This window comes from Ascaphus truei, chromosome 17 (assembly GCF_040206685.1).
Source record: "Ascaphus truei isolate aAscTru1 chromosome 17, aAscTru1.hap1, whole genome shotgun sequence".
Taxonomy (NCBI): Eukaryota; Metazoa; Chordata; class Amphibia; order Anura; family Ascaphidae; genus Ascaphus; species Ascaphus truei.
The window spans coordinates 7444431-7471297 of NC_134499.1; the positions used below are offsets into that span (position 1 = coordinate 7444431).

Here is a 26867-nt window from a genome sequence, read left to right on the forward strand (position 1 = left end):
GTTCCAGATGCAGGAGACGCGCGCTCAGGATGTCTCCGTGTACTTCTCGCCGATGGAAACTCCCAAGGGGCGTCCGCCGAGAGGGAAGCTGAATAAAGCGGATATCGGCTCCCCCAGTAACTTCACGTGAGTTGAGCCGTCCCTGTTGCTGTCCCCTTTGAGATTGCCAGAGTTTAGACCATTTAACTGTGAGGTGGGGGCCCTTGCTTTGTCCAGCAGTGAGGTGGGGGTGCGCCTAGCTTTGCCCAGTAGTGAGGTGGGGGGTGCGCCTAGCTTTGTCCAGTAGTGAGGTGGGGGGTGCACCTAGCTTTGTCCAGTAGTGAGGTGGGGGGGTGCGCCTAGCTTTGTCCAGTAGTGAGGTGGGGGCCCTTGCTTTGTCCAGCAGTGAGGTGGGGGTGCGCCTAGCTTTGCCCAGTAGTGAGGTGGGGGGTGCGCCTAGCTTTGTCCAGTAGTGAGGTGGGGGGTGCACCTAGCTTTGTCCAGTAGTGAGGTGGGGGGGTGCGCCTAGCTTTGTCCAGTAGTGAGGTGGGGGGTGCGCCTAGCTTTGTCCAGCAGTGAGGTGGGGGTGCGTCTAGCTTTGCCCAGTAGTGAGGTGGGGATGCGCCTAGCTTTGCCCAGCAGTGAGGTGGGGGGTGCGTCTAGCTTTGCCCAGCAGTGAGGTGGGGGTGCGCCTAGCTTTGTCCAGCAGTGAGGTGGGGGTGCGCCTTGCTTTGCCCAGTAGTGAGGTGGGGGGTGCGCCTAGCTTTGCCCAGCAGTGAGGTGGGGGTGCGCCTAGCTTTGCCCAGCAGTGAGGTGGGGGGTGCGCCTAGCTTTACCCAGTAGTGAGGTGGGGGGTGCGCCTAGCTTTGCCCAGTAGTGAGGTGGGGGGTGCGCCTAGCTTTGCCCAGCAGTGAGGTGGGGGTGCGCCTAGCTTTGCCCAGCAGTGAGGTGGGGGGTGCGCCTAGCTTTGTCCAGTAGTGAGGTGGGGGGTGCGTCTAGCTTTGCCCAGTAGTGAGGTGGGGGGTGCGCCTAGCTTTGCCCAGTAGTGAGGTGGGGGGTGCGCCTAGCTTTGCCCAGCAGTGAGGTGGGGGTGCGCCTAGCTTTGTCCAGCAGTGAGGTGGGGGGTGCGCCTAGCTTTGTCCAGTAGTGAGGTGGGGGGTGCGCCTAGCTTTGCCCAGCAGTGAGGTGGGGGTGCGCCTAGCTTTGTCCAGTAGTGAGGTGGGGGGTGCGTCTAGCTTTGCCCAGTAGTGAGGTGGGGGGTGCGCCTAGCTTTGCCCAGTAGTGAGGTGGGGGGTGCGCCTAGCTTTGCCCAGCAGTGAGGTGGGGGTGCGCCTAGCTTTGCCCAGCAGTGAGGTGGGGGTGCGCCTAGCTTTGTCCAGTAGTGAGGTGGGGGGTGCGCCTAGCTTTGTCCAGTAGTGAGGTGGGGGGGTGCCTAGCTTTGTCCAGTAGTGAGGTGGGGGGGTGCCTAGCTTTGTCCAGTAGTGAGGTGGGGGGGGTGCCTAGCTTTGTCCAGTAGTGAGGTGGGGGTGCGCCTAGCTTTGTCCAGCAGTGAGGTGGGGGGTGCGTCTAGCTTTGTCCAGTAGTGAGGTGGGGGGTGCACCTAGCTTTGCCAAGTAGTGAGGTGGGGGGTGCCTAGCTTTGCCAAGTAGTGAGGTGGGGGATGCCTAGCTTTGCCCGGTAGTGAGGTGGGGGGTGCCTAGCTTTGCCCGGTAGTGAGGTGGGGGGTGCCTAGCTTTGCCCGGTAGTGAGGTGGGGGGTGCCTTGCTTTGCCCGGTAGTGAGGTGGGGAGTGCCTTGCTTTGCCCGGTAGTGAGGTGGGGGTGCCTTGCTTTGCCCGGTAGTGAGGTGGGGGGCGCCTAGCTTTGCCCGGTAGTGAGGTGGGGGGTGCGCCTAGCTTTGCCCAGTAGTGAGGTGGGGGGGTGCGCCTAGCTTTGCCCAGCAGTGAGGTGGGGGGTGCCTAGCTTTGCCCAGTAGTGAGGTGGGGGGTGCACCTAGCTTTGCCAAGTAGTGAGGTGGGGGGTGCCTAGCTTTGCCAAGTAGTGAGGTGGGGGGTGCCTAGCTTTGCCCGGTAGTGAGGTGGGGGGTGCCTAGCTTTGCCCGGTAGTGAGGTGGGGGGTGCCTAGCTTTGCCCGGTAGTGAGGTGGGGGGTGCCTTGCTTTGCCCGGTAGTGAGGTGGGGGGTGCCTAGCTTTGCCCGGTAGTGAGGTGGGTGGTGCGCCGAGCTGTGCCCGGTAGTGAGGTGGGTGGTGCGCCTAGCTTTGCCCGGTAGTGAGGTGGGTGGTGCGCCGAGCTGTGCCCGGTAGTGAGGTGGGTGGTGCGCCGAGCTGTGCCCGGTAGTGAGGTGGGTGGTGCGCCGAGCTGTGCCCGGTAGTGAGGTGGGTGGTGCGCCTAACTTTGCCCGGTAGTGAAGTGGGTGGTGTGCCTAACTTTGCCCGGTAGTGAGGTGGGTGGTGTGCCTAACTTTGCCCGGTAGTGAGGTGGGTGGTGTGCCTAACTTTGCCCGGTAGTGAGGTGGGTGGTGTGCCTAACTTTGCCCGGTAGTGAGGTGGGTGGTGTGCCTAACTTTGCCCGGTAGTGAGGTGGGTGGTGTGCCTAACTTTGCCCGGTAGTGAGGTGGGTGGTGTGCCTAACTTTGCCCGGTAGTGAGGTGGGTGGTGCGCCTAACTTTGCCCGGTAATGAGGTGGGTGGTGTGCCTAACTTTGCCCGGTAGTGAGGTGGGGGGTGCCTAACTTTGCCCGGTAGTGAGGTGGGGGGGGCTAGCTTTGCCCGGTAGTGAGGTGGGGGGGCTAGCTTTGCCCGGTAGTGAGGTGGGGGGGGCTAGCTTTGCCCGGTAGTGAGGTGGGGGGGGGGCTAGCTTTGCCCGGTAGTGAGGTGGGGGGGGGGGGGGGGCTAGCTTTGCCCAGTAATTTCGCTGGTCTCTCCTGGCAGTGACGGGGTTATTTTCTGGTGTATTTATATTGATCGGTGTTATGGGCATTTTCATCACATGTATTGTTACGCAATCCGTTGCCTGATAAAGATCTATCGCATTACTGCGGGCAGCGCAACCCGGCACCTAGTATCACAAGCACGTGGCCTACGGGTCACAAGACTCCTCGCTCACATTCTCCTCACGTTCACCATGTCTGACACCTGTTGTCGTATTTTCCCTCCGTAACATTACAAAGATTCGCCCTTTCCTCTGTCCCTCTACTGCTGAAACTCTCACACAGGCTCTCTGATTTCCCGCTAGGCCCGGTCCTAGGGCGGCATATGCATTTGCCGCGCACTCTGGCCTATCAGACCTAATGGGAAGGCAATTGCGCGTCTGCCGCCTCCTTGCTGCCGCTCTCCGTCTCCTCTGGAATCCCAGCACCCGCAGACAATCAACATGACGGCGTCTCGTGGCGGTGCGTTACCATGGCAACGAGACGCAGTGTGACGTCGCGTTGATTGTCTGCGGCATCGTTGGACGCTGGGATTCCAGAGGCGATGGAAGGCGGCAGGACACATGTCCGTGCCTCGGGGCGGCGCTGCTGCTCCCGTCTCGGCCATTGTAACCTTCCTGTCTCCCTACAATGTATCCTAAACGCGGTTGTCTACATTTTCCCTACTTAACATTTAGATTGCAAGCTCTTCGGGCCAGGGTCTCCTTTTGCTTATGTTACTATAATAATGTACAAAGCGCTTATTCCCGTGTGTTCCAGTGTCCCCGCTATAAAGCGCGAGGGATAGATCTATCAGTAAGAACAAGCAGCCGCCTTACCTACTTGTTTCAACAGTGTCCCTCATTCCATTAGAGTGTGAGCTCTCTGGGTCAGGGCTCTCACTACCTCTTTGTATCTGTGCATGTTTGTATGTCACAGTTTGTGTAATATACATCACTCTGTGCCCCATTGTACCGCGCTGCGGAATATGTTGCTGCTACACTGATAAACGATCATACAATGAAGTAGAACGGGCAGGATTAAAGATGGCGCCAGTGCTTGGGATCCCTGCGCAACCTGTGTTCCCTTTATCCTTCTATCTTCAGACACGTGACACACATCGGATGGAATTCTGTGACTGGATTTGACGTAAGTAATACGTGTATATACTTTGTGGGTTTATTACTATTATTATTATTATTATTATTATTATTAATAAAATGTTTATTATTAAAAATATTTCTTCTTATAAGTAAAATATTTATTGTTTAGATTTAGTTTTCTCCCCTCCCTCCCCATGATGAGTTCTGATCCGTACAGTAAATGGATTTAACTGCCCGCTTGGCAGTGAAGGGGTTAGCTCCCTGGTCAGTGACGGTAACCCTCCTCCTGTGTGTTCCAGGCCGGGTCTGACGCCGACCTCAAGAGGCTCTTTAACCTGGCGGGGATCCGAGAGGAGCACCTCCGTGATCGCGACACGTCCCGCAAGATCTTCGAGGTGATCGAGAAGAAGGGCGGGATGGCGGCCGTGAGGAACGAGGCTCGCCGGATGAGTATGTGGCGTAACGAACGCAGTACTCTGAAATATACTCTCGCCGTTACTCGGCAGGCAGTCCCTGCCATGGGACCTGTTTAACCCTTGGGGTGTAAGGTCAGGTCTCCGTGACAGACTACGTTAGGGGTGGCCAACTCCCAGTTGTCAAGGGCCACCAATAGTTCTGTTTTATTTTTATTTTTTTGGATCTCCCTGCTTCAGCACAGGTGGTGCAGTCATAACGGAGCCACTGATTGAGCCAACAGTGCTGAAGCAGGGATATCCCTAATACCTAGCCTGTTAGTGGCTCTGGAGGACTGGAGTTGGCCACCCCTGCTCTACATCCTACGCTTCTGAAGGTTCTCAATTCACGGTGACCGTGTGGTCACGTAAGCCTGCTTCGCTGAGGGTCGTGGTATGCTGGACCACTGCCCTTCAGACTCGCAAAGGGTTAAAGCTGCCATCTTGCCTACCCATTTGCTTTGTGATATGGTCCAACAGGGCTGAACTGCACGATCTTTGCCTCCCAGGTACCAACTGGTTTCTGAGCTACTTACTGGTGTTTACTTCCCCTTTAGGTAAATCAAAATGGCTGCCAAATACCACCGCCCAGTAGGTTGCAGTGGCCTGTTGCAGTGGCCTGTTGCAGTGGCCTGTTGCAGTGGCCTGTTGCAGTGCTGTTTTTAATGTCTAGGAACCAACACTGGCCACTAAAACTGAATACAGGAGTTTGGGTGGGCTGTTTGAGTGGGGGCTTAGCTAAACTCTGACACCGGTTTGTATGTTGAGGTCCCGCCTGTTCCCATCTTATCAGTAGATTTCCTGACTGAATGCAATGTAGTTGTTAATATGACCTGTGTGTGTCGCTTTCTACACACACAGCTGGCCCCACAGTATGCAAACCGCAGTACGGCAAAGTTAGGCCGGTCATCCTGCCCCCCCCCCCCCCCACTCCTGGTTACCTCGTATATAGAGGCCATTGTTTGCCAGCAAACCGGACCTCCTAATATTCCAAACTGTAATGCGTACCACCCACCGTCGCGCGTACCACCCACCGTCGCGCGTACCACCCACCGTCGCGCGTACCACCCACCGTCGCGCGTACCACCCACCGTCGCGCGTACCACCCACCGTCGCGCGTACCACCCACCGTCGCGCGTACCACCCACCGTCGCGCGTACCACCCACCGTCGCGCGTACCACCCACCGTCGCGCGTTCCACCCACCGTCGCGCGTTCCACCCACCGTCGCGCGTACCACCCACCGCCGCGCGTACCACCCACCGCCGCGCGTACCACCCACCGCCGCGCGTACCACCCACCGCCGCGCGTACCACCCACGCCACCTACCGTCGCCCTGAAACGCTGCCAGATTTCCCTGCTCACGTGGTGCCGCCATCCTCCATCTGTGCCCTTTTGTCTTGAGTCTGTGCTGAGCAAGAGTTTGCGCAGGGACCCCCCCCCCCCTTCATTATATATATTTTTTGGCTCTGATACGGACAGGGTGGGATATTTATTACAGAAAGCACGCGAGTGACTGACTTTCCCCGTTCAGCGGCTTTTAAATACAACTTGTGATGGTAATTAAAAGCGGCCAGATGTTGGCGTCCTGAGATTTGGTTTAGAAGAGCTCATTACACTGACGGGACCTCTTTTGTGGAAGGGTCCTCTGTGTGTGTGGAAGGGTCCTCTGTGTGTGTGGAAGGGTCCTCTGTGTGTGTGGAAGGGTCCTCTGTGTGTGTGGAAGGGTCCTCTGTGTGTGTGGAAGGGTCCTCTGTGTGTGTGGAAGGGTCCTCTGTGTGTGTGGAAGGGTCCTCTGTGTGTGTGGAAGGGTCCTCTGTGTGTGTGGAAGGGTCCTCTGTGTGTGTGGAAGGGTCCTCTGTGTGTGTGGAAGGGTCCTCTGTGTGTGTGTGGAAGGGTCCTCTGTGTGTGTGTGGAAGGGTCCTCTGTGTGTGTGGAAGGGTCCTCTGTGTGTGTGGAAGGGTCCTCTGTGTGTGTGGAAGGGTCCTCTGTGTGTGTGGAAGGGTCCTCTGTGTGTGTGGAAGGGTCCTCTGTGTGTGTGGAAGGGTCCTCTGTGTCTGTGGAAGGGTCCTCTGTGTGTGTGTGTGTGGAAGGGTCCTCTGTGTGTGTGTGTGTGGAAGGGTCCTCTGTGTGTGTGTGGAAGGGTCCTCTGTGTGTGTGTGGAAGGGTCCTCTGTGTGTGTGTGGAAGGGTCCTCTGTGTGTGTGTGGAAGGGTCCTCTGTGTGTGTGGAAGGGTCCTCTGTGTGTGTGGAAGGGTCCTCTGTGTGTGTGGAAGGGTCCTCTGTGTGTGTGGAAGGGTCCTCTGTGTGTGTGGAAGGGTCCTCTGTGTGTGTGGAAGGGTCCTCTGTGTGTGTGTGTGTGTGGAAGGGTCCTCTGTGTGTGTGTGTGTGTGGAAGGGTCCTCTGTGTGTGTGTGTGGAAGGGTCCTCTGTGTGTGTGTGTGTGTGTGTGTGGAAGGGTCCTCTGTGTGTGTGTGTGGAAGGGTCCTCTGTGTGTGTGTGGAAGGGTCCTCTGTGTGTGTGTGTGGAAGGGTCCTCTGTGTGTGTGTGTGTGTGGAAGGGTCCTCTGTGTGTGTGTGTGTGTGGAAGGGTCCTCTGTGTGTGTGTGTGTGTGTGGAAGGGTCCTCTGTGTGTGTGTGTGTGTGGAAGGGTCCTCTGTGTGTGTGTGGAAGGGTCCTCTGTGTGTGTGTGGAAGGGTCCTCTGTGTGTGTGTGGAAGGGTCCTCTGTGTGTGTGTGGAAGGGTCCTCTGTGTGTGTGTGGAAGGGTCCTCTGTGTGTGTGTGGAAGGGTCCTCTGTGTGTGTGTGTGGAAGGGTCCTCTGTGTGTGTGTGTGTGGAAGGGTCCTCTGTGTGTGTGTGGAAGGGTCCTCTGTGTGTGTGTGGAAGGGTCCTCTGTGTGTGTGTGGAAGGGTCCTCTGTGTGTGTGTGGAAGGGTCCTCTGTGTGTGTGTGGAAGGGTCCTCTGTGTGTGTGTGGAAGGGTCCTCTGTGTGTGTGTGTGTGGAAGGGTCCTCTCTGTGTGTGTGTGGAAGGGTCCTCTGTGTGTGTGTGGAAGGGTCCTCTGTGTGTGTGTGGAAGGGTCCTCTGTGTGTGTGTGGAAGGGTCCTCTGTGTGTGTGTGGAAGGGTCCTCTGTGTGTGTGTGGAAGGGTCCTCTGTGTGTGTGGAAGGGTCCTCTGTGTGTGTGGAAGGGTCCTCTGTGTGTGTGGAAGGGTCCTCTGTGTGTGTGTGGAAGGGTCCTCTGTGTGTGTGTGGAAGGGTCCTCTGTGTGTGTGTGGAAGGGTCCTCTGTGTGTGTGTGGAAGGGTCCTCTGTGTGTGTGTGGAAGGGTCCTCTGTGTGTGTGTGGAAGGGTCCTCTGTGTGTGTGTGGAAGGGTCCTCTGTGTGTGTGTGGAAGGGTCCTCTGTGTGTGTGTGGAAGGGTCCTCTGTGTGTGTGTGTGGAAGGGTCCTCTGTGTGTGTGTGTGGAAGGGTCCTCTGTGTGTGTGTGTGGAAGGGTCCTCTGTGTGTGTGTGGAAGGGTCCTCTGTGTGTGTGTGGAAGGGTCCTCTGTGTGTGTGTGGAAGGGTCCTCTGTGTGTGTGTGGAAGGGTCCTCTGTGTGTGTGTGTGTGTGGAAGGGTCCTCTGTGTGTGTGTGTGGAAGGGTCCTCTGTGTGTGTGTGTGTGTGGAAGGGTCCTCTGTGTGTGTGTGTGTGTGTGGAAGGGTCCTCTGTGTGTGTGTGTGTGTGGAAGGGTCCTCTGTGTGTGTGTGTGTGTGTGTGTGTGGAAGGGTCCTCTGTGTGTGTGTGTGTGTGTGTGTGTGTGTGGAAGGGTCCTCTGTGTGTGTGTGTGTGTGTGTGTGTGTGTGTGTGTGTGTGTGGAAGGGTCCTCTGTGTGTGTGTGTGTGTGTGTGTGTGTGGAAGGGTCCTCTGTGTGTGTGTGTGTGTGTGTGTGTGTGTGTGTGTGTGTGTGTGTGTGTGTGTGTGTGTGTGGAAGGGTCCTCTGTGTGTGTGTGTGTGTGTGTGTGGAAGGGTCCTCTGTGTGTGTGTGTGTGTGGAAGGGTCCTCTGTGTGTGTGTGTGTGTGGAAGGGTCCTCTGTGTGTGTGTGTGTGTGTGTGTGTGTGTGTGTGTGTGTGTGTGTGTGTGTGTGTGTGTGTGTGTGTGTGGAAGGGTCCTCTGTGTGTGTGTGTGGAAGGGTCCTCTGTGTGTGTGTGTGTGTGTGGAAGGGTCCTCTGTGTGTGTGTGTGGAAGGGTCCTCTGTGTGTGTGTGTGTGGAAGGGTCCTCTGTGTGTGTGTGTGGAAGGGTCCTCTGTGTGTGTGTGTGTGGAAGGGTCCTCTGTGTGTGTATGTGGAAGGGTCCTCTGTGTGTGTGTGTGGAAGGGTCCTCTGTGTGTGTGTGTGTGGAAGGGTCCTCTGTGTGTGTGTGTGGAAGGGTCCTCTGTGTGTGTGGGGAAGGGTCCTCTGTGTGTGTGTGGAAGGGTCCTCTGTGTGTGTGTGGAAGGGTCCTCTGTGTGTGTGTGGAAGGGTCCTCTGTGTGTGTGTGGAAGGGTCCTCTGTGTGTGTGGAAGGGTCCTCTGTGTGTGTGTGTGTGGAAGGGTCCTCTGTGTGTGTGTGTGTGTGTGTGTGTGTGTGTGTGTGTATGTGTGTGGGGGGAAGGGTCCTCTGTGTGTGTGTGTGTGTGTGTGGAAGGGTCCTCTGTGTGTGTGTGGAAGGGTCCTCTGTGTGTGTGTGGAAGGGTCCTCTGTGTGTGTGTGGAAGGGTCCTCTGTGTGTGTGTGGAAGGGTCCTCTGTGTGTGTGTGGAAGGGTCCTCTGTGTGTGTGTGGAAGGGTCCTCTGTGTGTGTGTGGAAGGGTCCTCTGTGTGTGTGTGGAAGGGTCCTCTGTGTGTGTGTGGAAGGGTCCTCTGTGTGTGTGTGGAAGGGTCCTCTGTGTGTGTGTGTGGAAGGGTCCTCTGTGTGTGTGTGTGGAAGGGTCCTCTGTGTGTGTGTGTGGAAGGGTCCTCTGTGTGTGTGTGGAAGGGTCCTCTGTGTGTGTGTGGAAGGGTCCTCTGTGTGTGTGTGGAAGGGTCCTCTGTGTGTGTGTGTGTGGAAGGGTCCTCTGTGTGTGTGTGTGGAAGGGTCCTCTGTGTGTGTGTGTGTGTGTGGAAGGGTCCTCTGTGTGTGTGTGTGTGTGTGGAAGGGTCCTCTGTGTGTGTGTGTGTGTGTGTGTGGAAGGGTCCTCTGTGTGTGTGTGTGTGTGTGTGTGTGTGGAAGGGTCCTCTGTGTGTGTGTGTGTGTGTGTGTGTGTGTGTGGAAGGGTCCTCTGTGTGTGTGTGTGTGTGTGTGTGTGTGTGTGTGTGTGTGTGTGTGGAAGGGTCCTCTGTGTGTGTGTGTGTGTGTGTGTGTGTGGAAGGGTCCTCTGTGTGTGTGTGTGTGTGTGTGTGTGTGTGTGTGTGTGTGTGTGTGTGTGGAAGGGTCCTCTGTGTGTGTGTGTGTGTGTGTGTGTGTGTGTGGAAGGGTCCTCTGTGTGTGTGTGTGTGTGGAAGGGTCCTCTGTGTGTGTGTGTGTGTGGAAGGGTCCTCTGTGTGTGTGTGTGTGTGGAAGGGTCCTCTCTGTGTGTGTGTGTGTGTGTGTGTGTGTGTGTGTGTGTGTGTGTGTGTGGAAGGGTCCTCTGTGTGTGTGTGTGGAAGGGTCCTCTGTGTGTGTGTGTGTGTGTGGAAGGGTCCTCTGTGTGTGTGTGTGGAAGGGTCCTCTGTGTGTGTGTGTGTGGAAGGGTCCTCTGTGTGTGTGTGTGGAAGGGTCCTCTGTGTGTGTGTGTGGAAGGGTCCTCTGTGTGTGTATGTGGAAGGGTCCTCTGTGTGTGTGTGTGGAAGGGTCCTCTGTGTGTGTGTGTGTGTGGAAGGGTCCTCTGTGTGTGTGTGTGGAAGGGTCCTCTGTGTGTGTGGGGAAGGGTCCTCTGTGTGTGTGGGGAAGGGTCCTCTGTGTGTGTGTGGAAGGGTCCTCTGTGTGTGTGTGTGGAAGGGTCCTCTGTGTGTGTGTGGAAGGGTCCTCTGTGTGTGTGTGGAAGGGTCCTCTGTGTGTGTGGAAGGGTCCTCTGTGTGTGTGTGTGTGGAAGGGTCCTCTGTGTGTGTGTGTGTGTGTGTGTGTGTGTGTGTGTATGTGTGTGGGGGGAAGGGTCCTCTGTGTGTGTGTGTGTGTGTGTGGAAGGGTCCTCTGTGTGTGTGGAAGGGTCCTCTGTGTGTGTGGAAGGGTCCTCTGTGTGTGTGGAAGGGTCCTCTGTGTGTGTGTGTGTGTGTGTGTGTGTGTGTGTGTGTGTGTGTGTGTGTGTGTGTGTGTGTGGGGAAGGGTCCTCTGTGTGTGTGTGTGTGTGTGTGTGTGTGTGTGTGGAAGGGTCCTCTGTGTGTGTGTGTGGAAGGGTCCTCTGTGTGTGTGTGTGGAAGGGTCCTCTGTGTGTGTGTGTGGAAGGGTCCTCTGTGTGTGTGTGTGGAAGGGTCCTCTGTGTGTGTGTGTGTGTGTGTGTGTGTGTGTGTGTGTGTGTGTGTGTGTGTGTGTGGAGAAGGGTCCTCTGTGTGTGTGTGTGTGTGTGTGTGTGTGTGTGTGTGGAAGGGTCCTCTGTGTGTGTGTGTGTGTGTGTGGAAGGGTCCTCTGTGTGTGTGTGTGTGTGGAAGGGTCCTCTGTGTGTGTGTGTGTGTGTGTGTGTGTGTGTGTGTGTGTGTGTGTGTGTGTGTGTGTGTGTGTGTGTGTGTGTGTGTGTGTGTGTGTGTGTGTGTGTGTGTGTGTGTGTGTGTGTGTGTGTGTGTGTGTGGAAGGGTCCTCTGTGTGTGTGTGTGTGTGTGTGGAAGGGTCCTCTGTGTGTGTGTGTGTGTGTGTGTGTGTGTGTGTGTGTGTGTGTGTGTGTGTGTGTGTGTGTGTGGAAGGGTCCTCTGTGTGTGTGTGTGTGTGTGGAAGGGTCCTCTGTGTGTGTGTGTGTGTGTGTGTGTGTGTGGAAGGGTCCTCTGTGTGTGTGTGTGTGTGTGTGTGTGTGTGTGTGTGTGTGTGTGTGTGTGTGTGTGTGTGTGTGTGTGTGTGTGTGTGTGTGTGTGTGTGTGTGTGTGGAAGGGTCCTCTGTGTGTGTGTGTGTGTGTGTGTGTGTGTGGAAGGGTCCTCTGTGTGTGTGTGTGTGTGTGTGTGTGGAAGGGTCCTCTGTGTGTGTGTGTGTGGAAGGGTCCTCTGTGTGTGTGTGTGTGTGGAAGGGTCCTCTGTGTGGTGTGTGGTGTGTGGTGTGTGGGGAAGGGTCCTCTGTGTGTGTGTGTGTGTGTGTGTGTGTGGAAGGGTCCTCTGTGTGTGTGTGTGTGTGTGTGTGTGTGTGTGTGTGGAAGGGTCCTCTGTGTGTGTGTGTGTGTGTGTGTGTGGAAGGGTCCTCTGTGTGTGTGTGTGTGTGTGTGTGTGTGGAAGGGTCCTCTGTGTGTGTGTGTGTGTGTGTGTGTGTGTGTGTGTGTGGAAGGGTCCTCTGTGTGTGTGTGTGTGTGTGTGTGTGTGGAAGGGTCCTCTGTGTGTGTGTGTGTGTGTGTGTGTGTGTGTGTGTGTGTGTGTGGAAGGGTCCTCTGTGTGTGTGTGTGTGTGTGTGTGTGTGTGTGTGTGTGTGTGTGTGTGTGTGTGTGTGTGTGTGTGTGTGTGTGGAAGGGTCCTCTGTGTGTGTGTGTGTGTGTGTGTGTGTGTGTGTGGAAGGGTCCTCTGTGTGTGTGTGTGTGTGTGTGTGTGGAAGGGTCCTCTGTGTGTGTGTGTGTGTGTGTGTGTGTGGAAGGGTCCTCTGTGTGTGTGTGTGTGTGTGTGTGTGTGTGGAAGGGTCCTCTGTGTGTGTGTGTGTGTGTGTGGAAGGGTCCTCTGTGTGTGTGTGTGTGTGTGTGTGTGTGTGTGGAAGGGTCCTCTGTGTGTGTGTGTGTGTGTGTGTGTGTGTGTGTGTGGAAGGGTCCTCTGTGTGTGTGTGTGTGTGTGTGTGGAAGGGTCCTCTGTGTGTGTGTGTGTGTGTGTGTGTGTGTGTGTGTGTGTGTGTGTGTGTGTGGAAGGGTCCTCTGTGTGTGTGTGTGTGTGTGTGTGTGTGTGTGTGTGTGTGTGTGTGTGTGTGTGTGTGTGTGTGTGTGTGTGTGGAAGGGTCCTGTGTGTGTGTGTGTGTGTGTGTGTGTGTGTGTGTGTGTGTGTGTGTGTGTGTGTGTGTGGAAGGGTCCTGTGTGTGTGTGTGTGTGTAAGGGTCCTCTGTGTGTGTGTGTGTGTGTGTGTGTGTGTGTGTGTGTGTGGAAGGGTCCTCTGTGTGTGTGTGTGTGTGTGTGTGTGTGTGTGTGTGTGTGTGTGTGTGTGTGTGTGGAAGGGTCCTCTGTGTGTGTGTGTGTGTGTGTGTGTGTGTGTGTGTGTGTGTGTGTGTGTGTGTGTGGAAGGGTCCTCTGTGTGTGTGTGTGTGTGTGTGTGTGTGTGTGTGTGTGTGTGTGTGTGTGTGTGTGTGTGGAAGGGTCCTCTGTGTGTGTGTGTGTGTGTGTGTGTGTGTGTGTGTGTGTGTGTGTGTGTGTGTGTGTGTGTGTGTGTGTGTGGAAGGGTCCTCTGTGTGTGTGTGTGTGTGTGTGTGTGTGTGTGTGTGTGTGTGTGTGTGGAAGGGTCCTCTGTGTGTGTGTGTGTGTGTGTGTGTGTGTGTGTGTGTGTGTGTGTGTGTGTGGAAGGGTCCTCTGTGTGTGTGTGTGTGTGGAAGGGTCCTCTGTGTGTGTGTGTGTGTGGAAGGGTCCTCTGTGTGTGTGTGTGTGTGTGTGTGTGTGTGTGTGTGTGTGTGTGTGTGTGTGTGGAAGGGTCCTCTGTGTGTGTGTGTGTGTGTGTGTGTGTGTGTGTGTGTGTGGAAGGGTCCTCTGTGTGTGTGTGTGTGTGTGTGTGTGTGTGGAAGGGTCCTCTGTGTGTGTGTGTGTGTGTGTGTGGAAGGGTCCTCTGTGTGTGTGTGTGTGTGTGTGTGTGTGTGTGTGTGTGTGTGTGTGTGTGGAAGGGTCCTCTGTGTGTGTGTGTGTGTGTGTGTGTGTGTGTGTGTGTGTGTGTGTGTGTGTGTGTGTGTGTGTGTGTGGAAGGGTCGTGTGTGTGTGTGTGTGTGTGTGTGTGTGTGTGTGTGTGTGTGTGGAAGGATCCTCTGTGTGTGTGTGTGTGTGTGTGTGTGTGTGTGTGTGGAAGGGTCCTCTGTGTGTGTGTGTGTGTGTGTGTGTGTGTGTGTGTGTGTGTGTGTGTGTGTGTGTGTGTGTGTGTGTGTGTGTGTGTGTGTGTGTGTGGAAGGGTCCTCTGTGTGTGTGTGTGTGTGTGTGTGGAAGGGTCCTCTGTGTGTGTGTGTGTGTGTGTGTGTGTGGAAGGGTCCTCTCTCTGTGTGTGTGTGTGTGTGTGTGTGTGTGTGTGTGTGTGTGTGTGTGTGTGTGGAAGGGTCCTCTGTGTGTGTGTGTGTGTGTGTGTGTGTGTGTGTGGAAGGGTCCTCTGTGTGTGTGTGTGTGTGTGTGTGTGTGTGTGTGTGTGTGTGTGTGTGTGTGTGTGTGTGTGTGTGTGTGTGTGTGTGTGTAAGGGTCCTGTGTGTGTGTGTGTGTGTGTGTGTGTGTGGAAGGGTCCTCTGTGTGTGTGTGTGTGTGTGTGTGTGGAAGGGTCCTCTGTGTGTGTGTGTGTGTGTGTGTGGAAGGGTCGTGTGTGTGTGTGTGTGTGTGTGTGTGTGTGTGTGTGTGTGTGTGTGTGTGTGTGTGTGTGTGTGGAAGGGTCCTCTGTGTGTGTGTGTGTGTGTGTGTGTGTGTGTGTGGAAGGGTCCTCTGTGTGTGTGTGTGTGTGTGTGTGTGTGTGTGTGTGTGTGTGTGTGGAAGGGTCCTCTGTGTGTGTGTGTGTGTGTGTGTGTGTGTGTGTGTGTGTGTGTGTGGAAGGGTCCTCTGTGTGTGTGTGTGTGTGTGTGTGTGTGTGTGTGGAAGGGTCCTCTGTGTGTGTGTGTGTGTGTGTGTGTGTGTGTGTGGAAGGGTCCTCTGTGTGTGTGTGTGTGTGTGTGTGGAAGGGTCCTCTGTGTGTGTGTGTGTGTGTGTGTGTGTGTGGAAGGGTCCTCTGTGTGTGTGTGTGTGTGTGTGGAAGGGTCCTCTGTGTGTGTGTGTGTGTGTGTGTGTGTGTGTGGAAGGGTCCTCTGTGTGTGTGTGTGTGTGTGTGTGTGTGTGTGTGTGGAAGGGTCCTCTGTGTGTGTGTGTGTGTGTGTGTGGAAGGGTCCTCTGTGTGTGTGTGTGTGTGTGTGTGTGTGTGTGTGTGTGTGTGTGTGTGTGTGGAAGGGTCCTCTGTGTGTGTGTGTGTGTGTGTGTGTGTGTGTGTGTGTGTGTGTGTGTGTGTGTGTGTGTGTGTGTGTGTGTGTGTGTGGAAGGGTCCTGTGTGTGTGTGTGTGTGTGTGTGTGTGTGTGTGTGTGTGTGTGTGTGTGTGTGTGTGTGTGTGTGGAAGGGTCCTGTGTGTGTGTGTGTGTGTAAGGGTCCTCTGTGTGTGTGTGTGTGTGTGTGTGTGTGTGTGTGTGTGTGGAAGGGTCCTCTGTGTGTGTGTGTGTGTGTGTGTGTGTGTGTGTGTGTGGAAGGGTCCTCTGTGTGTGTGTGTGTGTGTGTGTGTGTGTGTGTGTGTGTGTGTGTGTGTGTGGAAGGGTCCTCTGTGTGTGTGTGTGTGTGTGTGTGTGTGTGTGTGTGTGTGTGTGTGTGTGTGTGTGTGTGGAAGGGTCCTCTGTGTGTGTGTGTGTGTGTGTGTGTGTGTGTGTGTGTGTGTGTGTGTGTGTGTGTGTGTGTGTGTGTGTGGAAGGGTCCTCTGTGTGTGTGTGTGTGTGTGTGTGTGTGTGTGTGTGTGTGTGTGTGGAAGGGTCCTCTGTGTGTGTGTGTGTGTGTGTGTGTGTGTGTGTGTGTGTGTGTGTGTGTGTGTGTGGAAGGGTCCTCTGTGTGTGTGTGTGTGTGGAAGGGTCCTCTGTGTGTGTGTGTGTGTGGAAGGGTCCTCTGTGTGTGTGTGTGTGTGTGTGTGTGTGTGTGTGTGTGTGTGTGTGTGTGTGTGGAAGGGTCCTCTGTGTGTGTGTGTGTGTGTGTGTGTGTGTGTGTGTGTGTGGAAGGGTCCTCTGTGTGTGTGTGTGTGTGTGTGTGTGTGTGGAAGGGTCCTCTGTGTGTGTGTGTGTGTGTGTGTGGAAGGGTCCTCTGTGTGTGTGTGTGTGTGTGTGTGTGTGTGTGTGTGTGTGTGTGTGTGTGGAAGGGTCCTCTGTGTGTGTGTGTGTGTGTGTGTGTGTGTGTGTGTGTGTGTGTGTGTGTGTGTGTGTGTGTGTGTGGAAGGGTCGTGTGTGTGTGTGTGTGTGTGTGTGTGTGTGTGTGTGTGTGTGTGGAAGGATCCTCTGTGTGTGTGTGTGTGTGTGTGTGTGTGTGTGTGTGGAAGGGTCCTCTGTGTGTGTGTGTGTGTGTGTGTGTGTGTGTGTGTGTGTGTGTGTGTGTGTGTGTGTGTGTGTGTGTGTGTGTGTGTGTGTGTGTGTGTGTGTGTGTGTGTGTGGAAGGGTCCTCTGTGTGTGTGTGTGTGTGTGTGTGGAAGGGTCCTCTGTGTGTGTGTGTGTGTGTGTGTGTGTGGAAGGGTCCTCTCTCTGTGTGTGTGTGTGTGTGTGTGTGTGTGTGTGTGTGTGTGTGTGTGTGTGTGGAAGGGTCCTCTGTGTGTGTGTGTGTGTGTGTGTGTGTGTGTGTGGAAGGGTCCTCTGTGTGTGTGTGTGTGTGTGTGTGTGTGTGTGTGTGTGTGTGTGTGTGTGTGTGTGTGTGTGTGTGTGTGTGTGTGTGTGTGTGTAAGGGTCCTGTGTGTGTGTGTGTGTGTGTGTGTGTGTGGAAGGGTCCTCTGTGTGTGTGTGTGTGTGTGTGTGTGGAAGGGTCCTCTGTGTGTGTGTGTGTGTGTGTGTGGAAGGGTCGTGTGTGTGTGTGTGTGTGTGTGTGTGTGTGTGTGTGTGTGTGTGTGTGTGTGTGTGTGTGTGTGGAAGGGTCCTCTGTGTGTGTGTGTGTGTGTGTGTGTGTGTGTGTGGAAGGGTCCTCTGTGTGTGTGTGTGTGTGGAAGGGTCCTCTGTGTGTGTGTGTGTGTGTGTGTGTGTGGAAGGGTCCTCTGTGTGTGTGTGTGTGTGTGTGTGTGGAAGGGTCCTCTGTGTGTGTGTGTGTGTGTGTGTGTGTGGAAGGGTCCTCTGTGTGTGTGTGTGTGTGTGTGTGTGTGTGTGTGTGGAAGGGTCCTCTGTGTGTGTGTGTGTGTGTGTGTGTGTGTGGAAGGGTCCTCTGTGTGTGTGTGTGTGTGTGTGTGTGTGTGTGTGTGTGTGTGTGTGGAAGGGTCCTCTGTGTGTGTGTGTGTGTGTGTGTGTGTGTGTGGAAGGGTCCTCTGTGTGTGTGTGTGTGTGTGTGTGGAAGGGTCCTCTGTGTGTGTGTGTGTGTGTGTGTGTGTGTGTGTGTGTGTGTGGAAGGGTCCTCTGTGTGTGTGTGTGTGTGTGTGTGTGTGTGTGTGTGTGTGGAAGGGTCCTCTGTGTGTGTGTGTGTGTGTGTGTGGAAGGGTCCTCTGTGTGTGTGTGTGTGTGTGTGTGTGTGTGTGTGGAAGGGTCCTCTGTGTGTGTGTGTGTGTGTGTGTGTGTGTGTGTGGAAGGGTCCTCTGTGTGTGTGTGTGTGTGTGTGTGTGTGGAAGGGTCCTCTGTGTGTGTGTGTGTGTGTGTGTGTGTGGAAGGGTCCTCTGTGTGTGTGTGTGTGTGTGTGTGTGTGTGTGTGGAAGGGTCCTCTGTGTGTGTGTGTGTGTGTGTGTGGAAGGGTCCTCTGTGTGTGTGTGTGTGTGTGTGTGGAAGGGTCCTCTGTGTGTGTGTGTGTGTGTGTGTGTGGAAGGGTCCTCTGTGTGTGTGTGTGGAAGGGTCCTCTGTGTGTGTGTGTGTGTGTGTGTGTGTGTGTGTGTGTGGAAAGGTCCTCTGTGTGTGTGTGTGTGTGTGTGTGTGTGTGTGTGTGTGGAAGGGTCCTGTGTGTGTGTGTGTGTGTGTGTGTGGAAGGGTCCTGTGTGTGTGTGTGTGTGTGTGTGTGGAAGGGTCCTGTGTGTGTGTGTGTGTGTGTGTGTGTGGAAGGGTCCTGTGTGTGTGTGTGTGTGTGTGTGTGTGTGTGTGTGGAAGGGTCCTCTGTGTGTGTGTGTGTGGAAGGGTCCTGTGTGTGTGTGTGTGTGTGTGTGTGTGTGTGGAAGGGTCCTCTGTGTGTGTGGAAGGGTCCTCTGTGTGTGTGGAAGGGTCCTCTGTGTGTGTGGAAGGGTCCTCTGTGTGTGTGGAAGGGTCCTCTGTGTGTGTGGAAGGGTCCTCTGTGTGTGTGGAAGGGTCCTCTGTGTGTGTGGAAGGGTCCTCTGTGTGTGTGTGTGTGGAAGGGTCCTCTGTGTGTGTGTGTGGAAGGGTCCTCTGTGTGTGTGTGTGGAAGGGTCCTCTGTGTGTGTGTGTGTGTGTGTGTGTGGAAGGGTCCTCTGTGTGTGTGTGTGGGTGTGTGTGTGTGTGTGGAAGGGTCCTCTGTGTGTGTGTGTGTGTGTGTGTGTGGAAGGGTCCTCTGTGTGTGTGTGTGTGTGTGGATGGGTCCTCTGTGTGTGTGTGTGGATGGGTCCTCTGTGTGTGTGTGTGTGTGTGTGTGTGTGTGTGTGTGTGTGGAAGGGTCGTGTGTGTGTGTGTGTGTGTGTGTGGAAGGGTCCTCTGTGTGTGTGTGTGCGCGGAAGGGTCCTCTGTGTGTGTGTGTGTGTGTGTGTGTGTGTGGAAGGGTCCTCTCTGTGTGTGTGTGTGTGTGTGTGTGTGTGTGTGTGTGTTGAAGGGTCCTCTGTGTGTGTGTGTGTGTGTGTGGAAGGGTCCTCTGTGTGTGTGTATGTGTGGAAGGGTCCTCTGTGTGTGTGGAAGGGTCCTCTGTGTGTGTGTGTGTGTGTGTGTGTGTGTGTGTGTGTGTGGAAGGGTCCTCTGTGTGTGTGTGTGTGTGTGTGTGTGTGTGTGGGGAAGGGTCCTCTGTGTGTGTGTGTGGGGAAGGGTCCTCTGTGTGTGTGTGGAAGGGTCCTCTGTGTGTGTGTGTGTGTGTGTGTGTGTGTGTGTGTGTGTGTGGAAGGGTCCTCTGTGTGTGTGTGTGTGTGTGTGTGTGTGTGGAAGGGTCCTCTGTGTGTGTGTGTGTGTGTGTGTGTGGAAGGGTCCTCTGTGTGTGTGTGTGTGTGGAAGGGTCCTCTGTGTGTGTGTGTGTGGAAGGGTCCTCTGTGTGTGTGTGTGTGGAAGGGTCCTCTGTGTGTGTGTGTGTGTGTGTGGAAGGGTCCTCTGTGTGTGTGTGTGTGTGTGTGGAAGGGTCCTCTGTGTGTGTGTGTGTGTGTGTGGAAGGGTCCTCTGTGTGTGTGTGGAAGGGTCCTCTGTGTGTGTGTGGAAGGGTCCTCTGTGTGTGTGTGGAAGGGTCCTCTGTGTGTGTGTGTGGAAGGGTCCTCTGTGTGTGTGTGTGTGGAAGGGTCCTCTGTGTGTGTGTGTGTGGAAGGGTCCTCTGTGTGTGTGTGTGTGGAAGGGTCCTCTGTGTGTGTGTGTGGAAGGGTCCTCTGTGTGTGTGTGTGGAAGTGTCCTCTGTGTGTGTGTGTGTGTGTGTGTGTGTGTGTGTGTGTGTGGAAGGGTCCCGTGTGTGTGTGTGTGTGTGTGTGTGTAAGGGGTGTGTGTGTGTGTGTGTGTGTGTGTGTGTGTGTGTGTGTGTGTGTGTGTGTGTGTGTGTGTGTGTGTGTGTGTGTGTGTGTGTGTGTGTGTGTGTGTGGAAGGGTCCTCTGTGTGTGTGTGTGTGTGTGTGTGTGGAAGGGTCCTCTGTGTGTGTGTGAGTGTGTTGAAGGGTCCTCTGTGTGTGTGTGTGTGTGTGTGTGTGTGTGTGTGTGTGGAAGGGTCGTGTGTGTGTGTGTGTGTGTGTGTGTTGAAGGGTCCTCTGTGTGTGTGTGTGGAAGGGTCCTCTGTGTGTGTGTGTGGAAGGGTCCTCTGTGTGTGTGTGTGGAAGGGTCCTCTGTGTGTGTGTATGTGTGGAAGGGTCCTCTGTGTGTGTGTGTGTGTGTGTGTGTGTGTGGAAGGGTCCTCTGTGTGTGTGTGTGTGTGTGTGTGTGTGGCGAAGGGTCCTCTGTGTGTGTGTGTGGAAGGGTCCTCTGTGTGTGTGTGTGTGTGTGTGTGTGGAAGGGTCCTCTGTGTGTGTGTGTGTGTGTGTGTGTGTGGAAGGGTCCTCTGTGTGTGTGTGTGTGTGTGTGTGTGTGTGTGTGGAAGGGTCCTCTGTGTGTGTGTGTGTGTGTGTGTGTGTGTGGAAGGGTCCTCTGTGTGTGTGTGTGTGTGTGTGTGTGGAAGGGTCCTCTGTGTGTGTGTGTGTGTGTGTGTGTGTGTGGAAGGGTCCTCTGTGTGTGTGTGTGTGTGTGTGTGTGTGTGTGTGGAAGGGTCCTCTGTGTGTGTGTGTGTGTGTGTGTGTGTGTGTGTGGAAGGGTCCTCTGTGTGTGTGTGTGTGTGTGTGTGTGTGGAAGGGTCCTCTGTGTGTGTGTGTGTGTGTGTGTGTGTGGAAGGGTCCTCTGTGTGTGTGTGTGTGTGTGTGTGTGTGTGTGTGTGTGTGGAAGGGTCCTCTGTGTGTGTGTGTGTGTGTGTGTGTGTGTGGAAGGGTCCTCTGTGTGTGTGTGTGTGTGTGTGTGTGTGTGTGTGGAAGGGTCCTCTGTGTGTGTGTGTGTGTGTGTGTGTGTGTGTGTGGAAGGGTCCTCTGTGTGTGTGTGTGTGTGTGTGTGGAAGGGTCCTCTGTGTGTGTGTGTGTGTGTGTGTGTGTGTGTGTGTGTGTGGAAGGGTCCTCTGTGTGTGTGTGTGTGTGTGTGTGTGTGTGTGTGTGTGTGTGGAAGGGTCCTCTGTGTGTGTGTGTGTGTGTGTGTGTGTGTGTGTGGAAGGGTCCTCTGTGTGTGTGTGTGTGTGTGTGTGTGTGGAAGGGTCCTCTGTGTGTGTGTGTGTGTGTGTGTGTGGAAGGGTCCTCTGTGTGTGTGTGTGTGTGTGTGTGTGTGTGTGTGTGTGGAAGGGTCCTCTGTGTGTGTGTGTGTGTGTGTGTGTGGAAGGGTCCTCTGTGTGTGTGTGTGTGTGTGTGGAAGGGTCCTCTGTGTGTGTGTGTGGAAGGGTCCTCTGTGTGTGTGTGTGTGTGTGTGTGTGTGTGTGTGTGTGTGTGTGTGTGGAAAGGTCCTCTGTGTGTGTGTGTGTGTGTGGAAGGGTCCTGTGTGTGTGTGTGTGTGTGTGTGTGTGGAAGGGTCCTGTGTGTGTGTGTGTGTGTGTGTGTGTGTGGAAGGGTCCTGTGTGTGTGTGTGTGTGTGGAAGGGTCCTCTGTGTGTGTGTGTGTGTGGAAGGGTCCTGTGTGTGTGTGTGTGTGTGTGTGTGTGTGTGGAAGGGTCCTCTGTGTGTGTGGAAGGGTCCTCTGTGTGTGTGGAAGGGTCCTCTGTGTGTGTGGAAGGGTCCTCTGTGTGTGTGGAAGGGTCCTCTGTGTGTGTGGAAGGGTCCTCTGTGTGTGTGTGTGGAAGGGTCCTCTGTGTGTGTGTGTGTGTGTGGAAGGGTCCTCTGTGTGTGTGTGTGGAAGGGTCCTCTGTGTGTGTGTGTGGGTGTGTGTGTGTGTGTGGAAGGGTCCTCTGTGTGTGTGTGTGGGTGTGTGTGTGTGTGTGGAAGGGTCCTCTGTGTGTGTGTGTGTGTGTGTGTGTGTGTGTGGAAGGGTCCTCTGTGTGTGTGTGTGTGTGTGGATGGGTCCTCTGTGTGTGTGTGTGGATGGGTCCTCTGTGTGTGTGTGTGTGTGTGTGTGTGTGTGTGGAAGGGTCGTGTGTGTGTGTGTGTGTGTGTGTGTGGAAGGGTCCTCTGTGTGTGTGTGTGCGCGGAAGGGTCCTCTGTGTGTGTGTGTGTGTGTGTGTGTGTGTGTGTGTGTGTGTGGAAGGGTCCTCTCTGTGTGTGTGTGTGTGTGTGTGTGTGTGTGTGTCGAAGGGTCCTCTGTGTGTGTGTGTGTGTGTGTGTGGAAGGGTCCTCTGTGTGTGTGTATGTGTGGAAGGGTCCTCTGTGTGTGTGGAAGGGTCCTCTGTGTGTGTGTGTGTGTGTGTGTGTGTGTGTGTGTGTGTGGAAGGGTCCTCTGTGTGTGTGTGTGTTTGTGTGTGTGTGGGGAAGGGTCCTCTGTGTGTGTGTGTGGGGAAGGGTCCTCTGTGTGTGTGTGGAAGGGTCTCTGTGTGTGTGTGTGTGTGTGTGTGTGTGTGTGTGGAAGGGTCCTCTGTGTGTGTGTGTGTGTGTGTGTGTGTGGAAGGGTCCTCTGTGTGTGTGTGTGTGTGTGTGTGTGTGGAAGGGTCCTCTGTGTGTGTGTGTGTGTGGAAGGGTCCTCTGTGTGTGTGTGTGTGGAAGGGTCCTCTGTGTGTGTGTGTGTGGAAGGGTCCTCTGTGTGTGTGTGTGTGTGTGTGGAAGGGTCCTCTGTGTGTGTGTGTGTGTGTGTGTGGAAGGGTCCTCTGTGTGTGTGTGTGTGTGTGGAAGGGTCCTCTGTGTGTGTGTGTGGAAGGGTCCTCTGTGTGTGTGTGGAAGGGTCCTCTGTGTGTGTGTGGAAGGGTCCTCTGTGTGTGTGTGTGGAAGGGTCCTCTGTGTGTGTGTGTGTGGAAGGGTCCTCTGTGTGTGTGTGTGTGGAAGGGTCCTCTGTGTGTGTGTGTGTGTGGAAGGGTCCTCTGTGTGTGTGTGTGGAAGGGTCCTCTGTGTGTGTGTGTGGAAGTGTCCTCTGTGTGTGTGTGTGTGTGTGTGTGTGTGTGTGTGTGTGTGTGTGTGTGTGTGGAAGGGTCCTGTGTGTGTGTGTGTGTGTGTGTGTGTGTGTAAGGGTCCTCTGTGTGTGTGTGTGTGTGTGTGTGTGTGTGTGTGTGTGTGTGTGTGTGTGTGTGTGTGTGTGTGTGTGTGTGTGTGTGTGTGTGTGTGTGTGTGGAAGGGTCCTCTGTGTGTGTGTGTGTGTGTGTGTGTGTGGAAGGGTCCTCTGTGTGTGTGTGAGTGTGTTGAAGGGTCCTCTGTGTGTGTGTGTGTGTGTGTGTGTGTGTGTGTGTGTGTGGAAGGGTCGTGTGTGTGTGTGTGTGTGTGTTGAAGGGTCCTCTGTGTGTGTGTGTGGAAGGGTCCTCTGTGTGTGTGTGTGGAAGGGTCCTCTGTGTGTGTGTGTGGAAGGGTCCTCTGTGTGTGTGTGTGTGTGTGTGTGTGTGTGTGTGTGTGTGTGTGTGTGTGTGTGTGTGGAAGGGTCCTCTGTGTGTGTGTGTGTGTGTGTGTGTGTGGCGAAGGGTCCTCTGTGTGTGTGTGTGGAAGGGTCCTCTGTGTGTGTGTGTGTGTGTGTGTGTGTGGAAGGGTCCTCTGTGTGTGTGTGTGTGTGTGTGTGTGTGGAAGGGTCCTCTGTGTGTGTGTGTGTGTGTGTGTGTGTGTGTGTCCTCTGTGTGTGTGGAAGGGTCCTCTGTGTGTGTGTGTGTGTGTGTGTGTGTGTGGAAGGGTCCTCTGTGTGTGTGTGTGTGTGTGTGTGTGTGTGTCCTCTGTGTGTGTGGAAGGGTCCTCTGTGTGTGTGTGTGTGGAAGGGTCCTCTGTGTGTGTGTGTGTGTGTGTGGAAGGGTCCTCTGTGTGTGTGTGTGTGGAAGGGTCCTCTGTGTGTGTGTGTGTGGAAGGGTCCTCTGTGTGTGTGTGTGTGTGGAAGGGTCCTCTGTGTGTGTGTGTGTGTGTGGAAGGGTCCTCTGTGTGTGTGTGTGTGGAAGGGTCCTCTGTGTGTGTGTGTGGAAGGGTCCTCTGTGTGTGTGTGTGTGTGTGTGTGTGTGTGTGTGTGTGTGTGTGTGTGTGTGTGTGTGTGTGTGTGTGTGTGTAAGGGTCCTCTGTGTAAGGGTCCTCTGTGTGTGTGTGTGTGTGTGTGTGTGTGTGTGTGTGTGTGTGTGGAAGGGTCCTCTGTGTGTGTGTGTGTGTGTGTGTGTGTGTGTGGAAGGGTCCTGTGTGTGTGTGTGTGTGTGGAAGGGTCCTCTGTGTGTGTGTGTGGAAGGGTCCTCTGTGTGTGTGTGTGTGTAGAAGGGTCCTCTGTGTGTGTGTGTGTGTGTGTGGAAGGGTCCTCTGTGTGTGTGTGTGTGTGTGTGTGGAAGGGTCCTCTGTGTGTGTGTGTGTGTGTGGAAGGGTCCTCTGTGTGTGTGTGTGTGTGTGGAAGGGTCCTCTGTGTGTGTGTGTGTGTGTGGAAGGGTCCTCTGTGTGTGTGTGTGTGTGTGTGGAAGGGTCCTCTGTGTGTGTGTGTGTGTGTGTGGAAGGGTCCTCTGTGTGTGTGTGTGTGTGTGTGTGTGTGTGTGTGTGTGGAAGGGTCCTCTGTGTGTGTGTGGAAGGGTCCTCTGTGTGTGTGTGGAAGGGTCCTCTGTGTGTGTGTGGAAGGGTCCTCTGTGTGTGTGTGGAAGGGTCCTGTGTGTGTGTGTGTGTGTGTGTGTGTGTGTGTGTGTGTGTGTGTGTGTGTGTGTGTGTGGAAGGGTCCTCTGTGTGTGTGTGTGTGTGTGGAAGGGTCCTCTGTGTGTGTGTGTGTGTGTGGAAGGGTCCTCTGTGTGTGTGTGTGTGTGGAAGGGTCCTCTGTGTGTGTGTGTGTGTGTGGAAGGGTCCTCTGTGTGTGTGTGTGTGTGTGTGTGTGGAAGGGTCCTCTGTGTGTGTGTGTGTGTGTGTGTGTGGAAGGGTCCTCTGTGTGTGTGTGTGTGTGTGTGGAAGGGTCCTCTGTGTGTGGGTGGAAGGGTCCTCTGTGTGGGTGGAAGGGTCCTCTGTGTGTGTGGAAGGGTCCTCTGTGTGGGTGGAAGGGTCCTCTGTGTGGGTGGAAGGGTCCTCTGTGTGGGTGGAAGGGTCCTCTGTGTGGGTGGAAGGGTCCTCTGTGTGGGTGGAAGGGTCCTCTGTGTGGGTGGAAGGGTCCTCTGTGTGGGTGGAAGGGTCCTCTGTGTGTGGAAGGGACTTTAAATGGAAAACCTAGTTTGTTGGAGTAATTATTTTAACGATGTAAATATTGCTATTGAAAGGCATTGGGTACATATTCCCCATGTGTTGTGGTGTCATGCTGTTTTTATGATGTAACTGTTGGACGTGGCTTTGCGCACATTGGGTACGTGACGTTTCTCTGCCCTGTGTTGGTTGTCGGGTAGGTGTTGGGTACATAATGGCTGCTGTCTAACCCATGTCATCTCTTCTCTCCAGCGGCCGTGGAGAGGCCCAGCTCTCGTTACCGGCTTCGATCACTGTCGTCCTCACAGCTGACCCCGTCCAAGAGACAAAGCTCTGTGCCCTCTCCCCACACGGCTAAAATGCCAACCACCCTGCCACTTGGGTCTCCATTCAGCTACCTGCCCTCTATCAGCAAGGTGCCCCCTCCCATGCCCACTCCTCCACCTCTCAGCTACTTGCCATCCATGAGGCCCCTTCCACCACCTCCGTGCCTGGGGAACTATTCACCTTCCTCGGTGCTGACTCCACCTTCAGCCAATAGAGTCCCTCCTATACCACCACGTTCCAAAAATAAGCTACCTGTGGTTTTTGTTCCCCCATGTCCCACTCACCGGCCTCCCCTCCCTCCTTTAATCCAAAGATCCCCATTGGGCCCTCTCCCTTTACCAACGTCCATCCAGAACTCTGCATTGGGCCCTCTCCCCCTTCTCCCCTTACCAACGCCCATCCAGAACTCTGCATTGGGCCCTCTCCCCTTACCAACGTCCATCCAGAACTCTGCATTGGGCCCTCTCCCCCCTCTCCCCTTACCAACGTCCATCCAGAACTCTGCATTGGGCCCTCTCCCCTTACCAACGTCCATCCAGAACTCTGCATTGGGCCCTCTCCCCCCTCTCCCTCCCCCTATGCCTTCCTTTCCGAGCTCGGCATCTGCTCCCCTACCCGGTGACCCTACTAATGGCATGGTGCCCCCGCCTCCCCCTCTTCTGTCTTTTAACAAGCACCACTCTGAGAGTAAGGTGTCCTCCTTACCCCCTCCCCTTACTGGCCCTTTCTCTGATGGTGCAGTGCCAGCACCAGCCTCGGCGTTCAAGAGGGTGGCACAGAGCAAAGAGATAAAGAGAGAAGGCACCCAGCACTCCAATAGAGGAGATGATCCGCCTGTTTTCCTGGAGCAGATAAAGCAGGGGGTGCAGCTAAAGTCTGTGAGTAACCTGGGGTGCAGCAGAGAGGGGGTGTAAGTTGCTGGGAGGAGTGTATGCTCAGATACCTGATTTCATGAGCACCCCCATTTATTGCATTTGTGTTGCTCCCCCTTCTCCCCTAGAAGTAACGAGTTGCGTTAGGGATGTCCTGCAAACCCCCTCTTCCTCCTGACATTGCAGTGTGTTCTAAGCCGCCCGTGACCTGCCTCAATATTCTGGTATGGTCCTTGCCTATAGATACAGGAATAATGCAACTCTAGGATAAAGTCCTTCAAATAATCTGGCCCACAGAGCTTGCAATCTAAATGGATCTTCCCTAATGCCCCTGCATGTAAACTGTTCCCAGGTTGCCGTGGCTGCGAAGGTGGGCCCCCCCCATTGTTCCAGCACCCACGAGATCGTCACCGCCCTGATGGATGTTATACAGAAGAGGCACAGGGCTATTCATTCCTCGGGTGCGTCCGCTCGCTCTGTAAGGGGCTTTGTCATGCAGCAAAGGACCGGTTAATTGGCTGGTCCCATACAGGAGGGCGCCCCTGCCCACTGGAACCTCCGATCTGTAAAGACGGCACTTTAGGGGCCAGCCTGGAGCTCCTTGCCTGGTGGGGGAAGGTCCCAGTCCTGATCCCTAAGAGTGGACACCTTGGGTGAGAAGGTCTTTAGTCTGTGGCATATGGTGGCAAACCCCCTGTAACACATCAAAGACCAGTAGAGAGCTGCCTCCTAACTCGCAGTGCTGCCAGGGATTCTGGGTAATGTCATGCAAATGAGCACTCGGTCACGCCTCATTTAGGATTGTGAGCCGCTCCCCTCGTGCTTGCTCTTGTCCCCTTTCTGAACGCGGTTTCTCTGATTTGTTGCAGGTGAGGAAGATGGTGACAATGCGGACGAGTGGGAAGATTAGCGCCCCTGTAACCTGGGCGCGGGTTGCACGGCGTCACTGCGGCGGGCTCATGGCCCCCATTCTGTGTTGGGAGGCGTTGGCTGCACAGGGGCATTTTCTGCTGACGTGAGCACGGGGAAATATTTTAATATATTCTATATAAAAAAAAAAAAAGTCTGGATGCAAATAAAGATGTCTGCTTATTTTGTAGCATGGTTCCTGATTATTACGGCCGCGTGGGTAGGGTCTGAATGGAAGTTACAAAGGACGTATGTGGTGTTGGAGGCCTCCCAATCAATTTATCATGAATATATTGTATAATATCCATATACAGGGGGGGGCAGGCATAATATCCATATACAGGGGGGGGCAGGCATAATATCCATATACAGAGGGGGGCAGGCATAATATCCATATACAGGGGGGGGGGGGAAGGCATAGTATCCATATACAGAGGGGGGCAGGCATAATATCCATATACAGAG

General features: G+C 54.9%; 1 protein-coding gene across 1 annotated transcript; it reads left to right on the forward strand.

The window, feature by feature from the left end:
* LOC142468451 (uncharacterized) lies at positions 1-26514 on the forward strand. The gene is made up of 6 exons (XM_075575058.1): positions 1-126; positions 3991-4033; positions 4287-4437; positions 24547-25499; positions 25846-25954; positions 26363-26514. The coding sequence occupies exons 1-6, from the start codon at positions 8-10 to the stop codon at positions 26401-26403; spliced, it is 1416 nt and encodes a 471-aa protein (XP_075431173.1). The 5' UTR covers positions 1-7; the 3' UTR covers positions 26404-26514.
* Positions 26515-26867: the final 353 nt, after the last annotated feature.

What these genes read in the sequence shown, in the direction of transcription:
- LOC142468451 (XM_075575058.1), top strand. Translation starts at nt 8, where the DNA reads ATGCAGGAGACGCGCGCTCAGGATGTCTCCGTGTACTTCTCGCCGATG. An exon ending in GGCTCCCCCAGTAACTTCAC is followed by an intron (nt 127 to 3,990) that starts GTGAGTTGAGCC and finishes TTCTATCTTCAG; the next exon opens with ACACGTGACACACATCGGAT. An exon ending in ATTCTGTGACTGGATTTGAC is followed by an intron (nt 4,034 to 4,286) that starts GTAAGTAATACG and finishes TGTGTGTTCCAG; the next exon opens with GCCGGGTCTGACGCCGACCT.